This window comes from Limulus polyphemus, unplaced genomic scaffold (genome assembly GCF_000517525.1).
Source record: "Limulus polyphemus unplaced genomic scaffold, Limulus_polyphemus-2.1.2 Scaffold465, whole genome shotgun sequence".
In the NCBI taxonomy this organism is placed as follows: domain Eukaryota; kingdom Metazoa; phylum Arthropoda; class Merostomata; order Xiphosura; family Limulidae; genus Limulus; species Limulus polyphemus.
The window spans coordinates 517,102-528,954 of NW_013666075.1; the positions used below are offsets into that span (position 1 = coordinate 517,102).

At 34.5% G+C, this 11,853-nt stretch overlaps 1 protein-coding gene across 1 annotated transcript in view; it reads right to left on the bottom strand.

The window, feature by feature from the left end:
- LOC106458450 overlaps positions 1 to 11,853 on the bottom strand; it is a 125,094-nt gene that overhangs the window by 76,860 nt on the left and 36,381 nt on the right. Inside the window, exons 5-8 of the mRNA XM_022384661.1 lie at positions 10,843 to 10,935; positions 9,189 to 9,284; positions 3,914 to 4,009; positions 1,948 to 2,034 (exon numbers count right to left, since the gene is read on the bottom strand). Coding sequence (XP_022240369.1) covers positions 1,948 to 2,034; positions 3,914 to 4,009; positions 9,189 to 9,284; positions 10,843 to 10,935 — 372 coding nt within the window. The remainder of the gene's footprint in view (positions 1 to 1,947; positions 2,035 to 3,913; positions 4,010 to 9,188; positions 9,285 to 10,842; positions 10,936 to 11,853) is intronic.

Genomic DNA, 11,853 nt, shown 5'->3' on the forward strand with positions numbered 1-11,853 from the left:
TGGAGATACAGTAGACATTATTTACTCAAACTACAAACCCCTATTTTGGCTCCATGCTGTTACCTAGAATTACATTTGGTGGAGTCAAAATAGGGATTTGTAGTTTGAGTAAATAATGTCTACTGTATCTCCAGCCTTGTTTCTTACCTTTTTCATTATCCCTATTTGCAGGTTTTTAAATTTCAATTTTTTATTTATCTTGTTTGCTGACTTTTTTATGCTCAACTACAGACAAAGGACAAACTGATATGGTAGCTAACTTTATACACTGTAATGATAATAAAAATAGCTATCAGTTGGCTGATACAGTTCATGATGTAGCTATTGACTATTTGATCACATCAGTTTGAGATGTAAAATGTTAAGCTGCAGCTTAATGTTAAGCTGAAGATTTGTTTGAGAACATGGTGAGAATTTATAGTTCTCTACATAAAATGCATAGCAATGGACAAATATATGCCTAAGCTAAGACACAACCCCCCACTAAGCAAGTATAAAATTTTACCAGTAGAAAGCAGCCTTTTCAAATAAAACATATAGGTCTAAAACATCACTTTAAATAAACCTTCATGGCTTTTAAGGTAATTATTCTACGAATGTGTGTAATAAAATTTAATATTATGTGTACTGAATTTTTTTTACTCCTTCACTTCATACATAATATAGAGGTTGGCTCCCTAAATATGCCAACTGTATAGTGTACAAAGCATTGAGTATCTACACATGTTATAGTCATCTAATGTTCATCTATTATTGGCTGGTAATTCCTGTTTCACCCTGTACTTAAACTTTTCAAAGGAACACCACATATTTGTAAGAAAGCTAGCTTCAAGGAGTAATGAAAACATTGTTTACACTAGAATTATAATGTTTTTTAGCATATGTAAAACATAGATGAAACAAATCAACTTTCCAATACCCCTAAGACCTTCACAATACCTTATTCAGTCTTCTACAAAAGGTTTGGGTGCAATATACCAAACCATTTATGTTGTAGGCTGGCAAGAGAATATAAATTAAAGAATTATTACAAATGGGCCATTTTGAGCAGATTTTCTTTTCCTTGTAAGTCTAACATTCATGCTTTTTTTATATATGTGTACAGCCTCAGCAGTCAATAGTAAATGTTTTAAAATGTTATTTGAACTGAATCTTTTCTGTTTAAGGCGCTTTTTGCCAGAACATTCTATTAGGGTTTTGTGCAATTCCTTGCAATCCCTATTATGAACCACTGTCCTGGTTCATGATATAACAATTAATAACCAAAATAGATGAAGTCACCAGGGTACAACGATTAATTTCAGTATTCAATACCATAATGGGGGCTGTAATACCACTTCAGGTGATTTTTTTTTACTCACCACACCCAAGGGTAAGACCTTTTTTTTTTTCACTTATTTATCATTTCTTTTCTTCTGAGAGCAGTCACCTTCTCTGCAGACAGTGAAAAGTGATACAGATGTATAATATTGTGCCTTTAGCACTCACATCTTGCTTTCTTATTAAAATATCATATTTTTTTCTTATTTTGCTCTTTTATTCTTTATATACAAGACTTGATGAATGAAGGTTAAGACTGGTAAACAGTCTATCCCTGCAGTCACCTCCAAAGGCCAGGACCTGAAAAAAATATTTCCCACATTATATTGTGTGTCCTGTTGACTTTATTTATATTGGCTATGTTGTATTGTATTTTTATCAAGGCTTGTTTTGAATTACAAATATGTTATATTTCATCATAGCTTTGGTCTTGCTATTTTTAATGCAGTCCTTTCTTTTGAAGTAAATATTAATTGTTTAATTAATGTTTATATTTATTTTGTATACATACATACATATATATGTATGTATACATGTAAAGTACATATCACATTATCACAACTGACAACCTCACTTTAATATCCAGGTCATTCTGTTTATCCAAGTCTAAGCAAATCATTAACTTACAAGCTCTGAAATGTTGACTCCAGTTTGAATGACTTCTCGAGAAGTTACTTTTTCATCTTTATTTTTTTCAGCCTGGTAAAGTCTCCTCTAAAATGGTGTAGACCCATAAGCATGCAAAGACACAACATTAACATCCTCATGCTCAACATGCACAGAAACATGCAGTGACAAAACACCTTCCACACCCAACAAAGCATGAAAGGTTGTGTCATTAACCAGAATCAAATATTTCACTTTAATCCAACAAAAGATGGTTTGTAAAATGTAATAATAAAAATTTTAAACAGTATCAAAATGTAAATCAACATAATAAAATTTTATGAAATTCTGTACTTTTTTTTTTCTTACTGGAAAGTAAGGTTTATCTTTTGAATATGCCATCTGAATTTATAGTAATTATATCTAAATATCAGTAATTGTTTAGCAGTGTCAATGCCTATTCCAAATGTTCTTTACCTCAGTACCATATACAGTTACATTAAATTATTCTTGAATAATAATAATTCAAGAAATGCAAGTGGGAAGAAATACCAAAGAATAAATATTTTTTCTTTTTCTAGTTTATATATATTGTCATATTAATAGTTTTCCTACAAACAGGATATTTAACTCCCAGTGATCATTACAGACCTCCATAACAAATTCAAAGCAACATTACAGTCACAATGTTTGATTAATAATCATAGCAAGTCAAAGCATAACCATTATGAAAAAGCAATAGTAGCAAAGAAAATCTACATTTTGAGAATGCTCAGATTATTAGGTTTCATTACCTCTATTTTTTTTTTAATATTGTGAATAGATTTGTACTCAATGATTTTCTGATCAATTAATAATAAAGAAAGTTATCTGAATATAGTGAACATATTAGTCTTTCTGCTTTTACTAAAACAATGGAAATGGTCTAGCTACTTGTCTAAAAGTTTGTGAGATTAAAATAGCATAGCCTGTGTGAGATTTTATGTTCTTCCCCTAGGGATGTTTAGTAGGCAAGTACCAGAAAGTATGCTATGAAATTCACATGCCCAACTAAAACAACAATTAATTATCTTAGTCCTCACATCCATACACTATACTACAACAACAAACTTACAATAATCAAAAATAAAGAAAAGTGTATTGATACTTAGAAACTAGCGTGAATAATTCCAGAGAAAAAATGAAGCCAATTCTTGAAATACATGTAACTCACAAAATACTACATAAAAGTTAGTGTAAGTTTATCAACAAATTCATGTGATCATCAATACTTTACAAAATTAAAAAATAACATGGTTTGATAAAATATGTGAACATTGGCATTTCCTAAAAGCATCTAGTTTCAGTACTAATCAAAGACTAATTTTTATCGTCCCAATAAACATACATAACTAAAACATAATAATTAGTAATCAAAATATCATAAATTTTCTCAAATAAATTTTAAAGAAAAAACTTAAGAGGTTCTATTGAAGTGCTTATAAACACAATGTAGTGCATATACACGTTTATCTAATAATGTCATATGTTGTTGTTTTTTTACAGGTCCAAGTCTACTGTTTTAATTAAGGGATGTACATACAAATTGTATAATCTATGACACTTCCAAAATGTCTGGTTACGTTTGCAGTCAACCTTAATAACAAAATAACCACTTCTTCACTACTAAATTATATTTCAGTATCTTTATATTCCGTACTTTGACTTTTGCTATCACAAGATATTAAAAATTAATGCATTAATACCCTTAATGAGCAAATCTAGAAAATGTCTGTGATGATGTAACTAGTGTCTGAAAAAAATTCCAGTTAAGGGGTTAATTTAAGAAAAAGCATTTCATTTTTTTTATAAAACGTTCCTTTGGCTGAGGTTGACCACAGACATTATTTTTTCAGTACAACTTTTTCTCAACAGATGATGTTGTTGATGATTGTTAACAAAACACAAATACAAACAGACATGGTTATATTCAAAAAGGTGCACTTACTAGAGAGTGTATGTCCACACCCGTCCAAATGACCTCACGGGTGGGTGATAAAAGATCTGGATCAGAGTGTTGAACTTGGTCAATGTATGATGTTGTCTAATTAACAAGATTAGAATGCATGCAAAACAGTCAACAAAATGAAAAGTTAAGTAAATATTAAAATAAAGCAAAATACATATTAATTAAAAAATAAAAAATAAAAAATCCCTTCAAAACCCATAAAGAAATAAACTAAGTAATGGAAGGTGATAAGTACATAATGCATGATGTTGTTTAATTAACAAATTAGAATTCATGCAAAAACAGTAACAAAAACATATAAAAACTACATAAGTTTAAGTAAAACTGTTACATTAAATGCAACAAAAAAGAAAATGAAATCCATTCAAACACCAGAAAAAAATAAACAAAAGAGGAAGGTGATAATTATAATTGATATAGGTTGTGAATTTTGAATTTAGACTAAAAATGTGAAAAGTAAAATAGACTGATATTATTTTACACATGTTAATAATAAGGTTAACTTAAAAATTATCTTTAGAATAATAATGTTGTATATATATATATATATATAATAGAGATGTTTCAAGGATTATACCATTAACCTATAAATCTGGGCCTAATGTCTCCGAGTTTCAGAAATGCTTTTATTTCTACGAAAGTTAACACTTTCCAACACTTAATATGTATTTCTGGTAGATTCTTACCTCATCTCACATAACAGCTCACCACTAGCCTTGAGACTCCCACCTACCCTCACATGTGAGGCAGCTGTGTGATAACATGCAAATATGCATGCAACAACATTTCACCAATAGGAGTGCAACACAACTCCTAGCACAGCTGACTCCCTCTACGAAGCTAAGCTCAACTTCACTCGAGATTGAGCACCATAAAAAGAAAAAAACAATGGTAGTAGGGAGGAAAGGTGAGAAGTGTGAGAGGAAGTAAGAATCTATCGGAAATATATTTTCAGTGTAGGAAAATGTTAACTTTCAATACGATATCTTAGCTCTTGTCACACAACAGCTGGGATCCCACAATGTCCTGGTGAAGGAACTGGTGTAAAATTACCTAGATGAGCTCCCTTCAGAAAGTCCCTAAAAACAACCCATGGGGTGTGGGAATAAAGAGTATGCAAGACACACCTGTGGGAGACTGCACCATTTGTGTCGCAGTAAGGGAGGAATCACAGGAGGAACTCCACAAATTAAATGAAGGGACCCCTGGTGTAGAGTAGCTTGGGCTCAGTGGATCATAAAGGGAGTTTAACCACAACCAACACCAACAGTACTGTGACAAGAATAGCCAAAAATGACAAAAAGAGGGTCCTCTACCATTCACCTTAGACACAAGAACTGGACGGGAAGAGGATCTTCTGTTCCAAAGACCTGCATTATCATGTGAGCATGTCCAACACAACCAACACCAGTACCTCCAGGGAACTGACATCTGGATGATGGTAGAAAGGCAGACAGCAATGTGGTGGTTCAACTTTAGTCCAGAACACAGAACCAGGCAGTATTGTGAATAAATCATCCAGTCTGCAGTAGAAGGAGGGTACCTGGGCCACTCACATGTCAGGACTTATGTGGCTGGTCCAGGTCTAACCAACACCAGTATCCCTGGGAACCGACATCCAGGTGATGGTAGGAAGGAGAGTGTCCTGCTGAGGGGTGAACTGCATTGTTGTGGAAATTATCCAGTCCATAACCAGGCAGCATCTGGAAAAAAAAACCAGGTCCATTGTAGGAGGAGTGTCTATACACCATCAACACCAGCAGGACACCACTACCCTATTTTCAACTGAGGTGAATTGAGCACACTCAGGAGGAAGCCTCAATGGTCCATTACTCCAGTAGCTAGGAGCTGGTAAATGGTAAGGACTCCTGTAGTCCACTGGAAGAATGAGGAATAATGCATCGTAGAGTCCAGAGAAATGCAACACTGGAGGTAGTGCAACAGGTGACTGCTAAACCTTATACTGAAAACCAGACCATTCCTAGTACAACCAAACCAACGAGTGGCAGGAACTAGAAGCAATCCTCTTGTGTTTTACTCATATTAGTTCATGAATGTATGGTCCGGGGCAAACATATTTATTACTCAAAAAACTGTGAGGGAAAAACTACAAGTGATCAATAATGCCCATCTCAACAGTGGGCATTATTGACCTGAATGACCATCCAGTGCAGTTTTAAGAATAAGTATACCTGATCAGGCAACATTAACCTCTGAGTGAGATCTGCACATGGGAGAAAGACCCCTATAAAAAAAAGAATAGTATAAAAAGAGCACCTACCCACTCATAGAAAAACTGTGGAGCTCAAGATGGCAATGGGAAGTACACAGTAACCTGTAGGACAGGAAATAGCCAGATGAAGCAGATAATGTAAGATAAAGGTATGGGGAATGGTCTACATTCCAGCACAAACTATATCCTCTAAAAGATGATGGAATCTGCATCTAGGGACATGGTTAGGTGACAGATTTGATGGGAGTAGACTTGGAAGAGACAACAATCATCAGGAGAAAGGGAAGAATAAGCCACACAAATCAGCTGGTGAATCCAACCCAAATGGATAATAAGAGGAATATCATGGGAAAGAGAAGAGTTCTGATGAATAAACAAATGATAATGGGAACTACAAAAGGGTAAAGAGAGTTCAGACAGGACATAAGAGGTAATCTGGATTAGAACATGAATAAAGGTGGGAAATGGGAGTGAAGGCAAATTTGCTTTCGAGTGTGGCCAAAGTTTTGGGCAGGAAAGACCGGTCCACTTAGAGGATGGCATGGGACCATTGATATAATGTGATAGCAAAAAAATCCAAATGACAACGTCCACATGCAAAAAAGGGGGAGGGAAAAGGTCTTTAAGGAGGGATGATATAAGGAACAGAAAGTTATGGGCTCAAAGGGAAGAAGTGTGAAGACATGAAAGCCAACAATGAGGTTCTAATCAGAGAGGGGGGTAGGATGCAGAAGATGGCAAAGGCAGAAGGAATGAAACAAAAGGGTGAAGACTGAAGAAGTGAAGTCATGACAAAATATTATGAAATGGAAGGTGGCTGACAATGCCACATGATAACCAGCAATACTGGATTCTGACAGCCCCTTGTCGAAAAGCCAGGTAAAGAAGGAAGTCAGAAGCGGGAGAGTGGGATGGGACAGAGGAAAACCATGATGAGAAGACCAATGATGGTAGACACACTACTTATACTACTTATACCATAAGCTCCATAGATTGCAGACAAAGGGGAGAAGATTGGGCATGACTGAGATGGGAATTGAAAAATACCCTGAGATAAACAAAGTATTGAGAGAAGGGAGGAGGAAGGACTTCTCCACTTTCATCAGCCACCCTACCTGTGCAGCTTCTTGAAGAAGAAACTGAGTGTGAAGGGAAGAGGTGGCATGCAAAGGAACTAGAAGCAACCAGTTATCCATGTAATGGTGGAAACGAAGGCCCCTAGAATGGAGAAAACAAACAAAGGCCTTGACCATCTGACAAAAAAACCTAAAGAGCCGAAGCCAGCTTGAAGAGAAGAACCCGGAACTGGTAGACGCAACCCTGATGGGAAAATGAATAAAATGCCAAGATGCTGGGGAGAGAGGAATGTGGAGGTAAGCATCCGAGACATCTATGTTCAGAGACCAGGAGTGAAAACCCATTATAGAGATAGGTATGATATTATGGTTAATCAAGGATGGTCTAGGAAGCAGTTAAATGAAGAAAACCCAATGTGGGAATAGAAACCTGGCTGAGAAGGAACCACTCATTCCACAGCACCCTTGCAAAGAAGATCTAGAACTGCCTCAGACAGACACTGCCTGGAAATGGGATCCTGAGGAGGGGTAAGAAGATGGGATAAGGGGGACAGGGGGAGGGGAAGAAAAACGAAGGGAGGCTGCAGAACCCAAAGGTCATGGTGGCAAAATGTAAAAGCCTAGCCCCCACTGGACCTGTACCTACCACATAGCAAGGGGAACTGAAGTCCTTGATGAAAATAATGAAGAGCCAGAAGAGGATCCAACTGCTGCGAGTCCAAAAAAGGAAATTCAGACTGATGATGAGCCAAAGAATGGACTTCCATATTACACGGAGGTTGAGGCACACTGATCCCAGAACATAATTAGTCCAAAAACCTATTGGCATGAACCCCAGTATCTAGTGAGGGTGGGAGAACAAGATATTGGTCTGAAGGTGTCTCACTTAAATGAAAAGGGGAGGATTCAAAGGAAATGGGCAACAAGGACAAAATATAATAAACCTGGTTGATCAACTCTAGGAAAGGAGGAGGAGGCCTGGGCACATCCACTGGAGCCAAAAGTGATTATGTGGCATAAGATGAAGGAGGAAACAGGCTATCAAAATCATTGTCTTCTTGTTCAGATACCCCTGAATAAGGTTTGACAGGATAATCTTCAGGCAAACCAGAAGCTCACATGAAGGTAGCCAACAACCAACAAACCAAGGCCATAATGTCTTCCACCAATAACTGCAAACCTGAAGGCAGATAAGTCAGGTTAACTGCAATTGCAACAACAGCAGTAGTAATAGTAGTAGTAACATTAAACTCTGAATTCATGATAACTGTGAGTGTGAAATAATAAAAAATCCACACAGGAAGCTAAAACAAAAACATAAGAATTTAAAGACACACATAATGTCAACGTGTACAAACAAAAAATTGAGAACTGAAGTGTAGCAAACTAAAAAAAAAGTTAGTTTCCTAAAAAAAAAAGTTACTGACTGAAACTCCTCGAGTAAAGCTGAAGCAAAAAACATGTCTAAATACTATGACTGCCAATCGAGAAGTGAAGTTGAGCTAAGCTGCACAGAGGGAGTCAGCTGTGTTAAGAGTTGTGTCACACTCCTATTGGTGGAGGGTTGCCACATGCTTATTTGCAAACTATCATGCAACTCCCTCATATGAAAGGTAGGAGTATCAAGGCTAGTAGCAAACAAAAACTTACATATATAGAGGGCAGTACAAGTCGAGAAAAGCTATTATGTGAGAAGAAGTTAGATATCGTATTAGAAAGGACTACTGCTTTTTTTCCAAAGTTTGAGTATAAAGTTGTATTGTAATAAACATTTCAATATATATATATATATATATATATATATATATAAAAGTATAAATATTAATTTTACATTACAGGTCTAGAATAAGATAAAAATATTCATAAATTAAAAAATCAAAAGTCTTCAAAAGGTTATTGGGACACATTAGTTCTACAATTAATTTTAGCATGTTATCAGACTCACCAAAGTTTTTAAGTCAATACACTTTAGGATGCTATCTTTGCATGGTTCCTGCTCATGTTCAGACTGATGGAAGGCATGTGTTACATATTCTTGTTTCTAGAACAAGTGGGGTTAGTGAGGAGGTTATTACTGATAAGAAAAACAATGCATTAGATATATTTAACATCAGCTTAAATGTGATGTAATCAAAACTTAGCTCATTAGGCTTACTTAGGTAGCATGATTTTGTTGCTTTTACTCTTGTCTTATAATTTTAATTTTCTTTTATACTGTCTAGAATCACTTCAGTGTTTCTTAAAGAATATTCAAATTTCCAAACCAAAATTAACAATAATGTGAGATAGAATAAGATTTATTTATAGCTCATAAGGTATGTTTCACAGTTTTTCACACAATATACTAGTTAAGACTGGAAACACATGCTAGGTACAAAAAACAGAGAACATAAAGGCAAAATGCAAACTGTACCTTGTTTAACTCTCATATTCACTTGTGAACTTTAATAAACATGCACAACTACAGACAGTTTAGTTGAATAAATGCAACACCACATAAACCTTACTTCAAGTACTATGTAAATAAGTAAGTGAATCCTTTTTTGCAACTGGTAGGCACATAAGGCCAGTGCTTGAGTTTGGTTTCCTGTGACACATGAAGATGAGAATGGTGACATACACACAACCCTGCCAGTCAATCAACTACCCACTAGCACCCATTATACAGTAGGGTAGACTGTAACAACTGAGGTAAAGTGTCTTCTCTAAAGATTCATGGTGCAGGCAAAACTTAAACTTGCAATTCTTTGACTATGATTCCAAAGTACTAACCATTATGTTATGCTGCCCCAATTACTTTATAAGGGAAGAAAACTGGTAAATACACTAACTGAGCATGGCCTCACACCAATATTCTGTATACTTCTAGTCACATGTCCTAGTCAAACAAGAGGTGGAGCCTATAAATCTTACCTCAAGTACTTTGTAATGGGAGAAAAAATTACTAGTTGTAAATACAAAACATAAAGAGTAGTTTAATTTTAATGCAGTAATAACAGCAGGAAAATGACATTTTAAAATACAGTAAAACAAGCAAACATATTATTTTTGTTTCTATTTCAATACATTTATATTACACAAACATATTTGTTTTCTAATTAGTAAAACAAATATCCTCTACTGCAAATTTTACTTTAAATCTAACAGCCCCATTTGCTTAACTTAAAAATATTGAGATATGTTTCATAATCTCAAATTTCACTCAGACCCATCAGGCATTTTCACACATTTCATGTAGAAATGATTATTGTATGATTTAATACTATGTACTTTGTTTTTGATCCTTACTAACCATAAGTATCATAACTTGAGTCACTAACATTCCAAAATTGTTCATTTAAATATAAAAATTAAATTAGACATGTAGCCCTTGAATTACATACAAAGGATTCACTTACATTTTGACTGCATACATAGTCTGCATAATATAATTATGATATTTTCAACACCACAGTAAATTAGAAGATACTTTTTCTTAAAAATTCTATTGTAAATTGTCTATATTTGGCTCACTTCTGCTATGAAAAAAAAAAAAAGATTTAATTTCTAATTGTGAGTTTTTGAACTCTTCTATATTTGAAAATATGTTACAGACTCACCATACTTTTCAGGTCAATATTTTCTAGGATACTATCTTTGTGTGCTTGTTCTTGTTGAGAATCATGTGTTGCTTGTTTTATATAATCTGTTTTCTAAATACAAAGATCAGATTGAGTTGGTACTTTAACTAATCACTATAAGAAAAATCTTGACTTTAATTCATTTTTATTCATAATTAGTTTTTTGCTTTATCCTTGAAGATATAGTGAATATAAGTGGTATAAAAATAACTTTTCTTAATACATAACATAGTACAATGTCTAGTTTTAAAATATTTATTGACACAATAAAGGTACACAAGGTGGAAATGTACAGTGTGTGTAGTTTATCACATTTATATTTTGACTTTTGAAATTATACACATATTCATATCCAAAATCTCCATGTTTAAACCTGGATACACAGTACAAAAGTACATATTAGGTCATAAAGAAATTAATGTCACATTTTGGAACACTTTCATTAACAAAATCTCCATGTTTAAACATGGATACACAGTACAAAAGCACATATTAGGTCATAAAGAAATTAATGTCGCATTTTGGAACACTTTCATTAACCACCCCCCAAAAAACGTACATCACATATAATAGTTAAATGAACCTGCCTAAACGTCACGTTAGTGTAGCCTATATAATGTGTAAAGTTTAGTATACTCTAATCTGTTACAGTGATGGCACATGATGAGACATACATTCGGCATGTAATGCTGTTTGAACATAAGAAGGGAAACAATGCCTCTGTAGCCACAAAGAATATCAAAGAAGTTTATGGAAATATTTTTAACATTCATAAGTGTCAATGATGGTTCAGCAAATTTTGTTCAGGTGACTTTAGCCTTAAAAACTGTGATGGCAATGGCCAACATGTAGGAATTGATATTCATGCTCTGAAGATGCTTGTTGAGTCTAACCCAAGGCAACACACTCGTGAAATGGCCCTGAAATTGCATGCCTCTCATGAAACAATACAGAAACAACTAAGGAATATGGGAAAATTCCTTAAAAAGG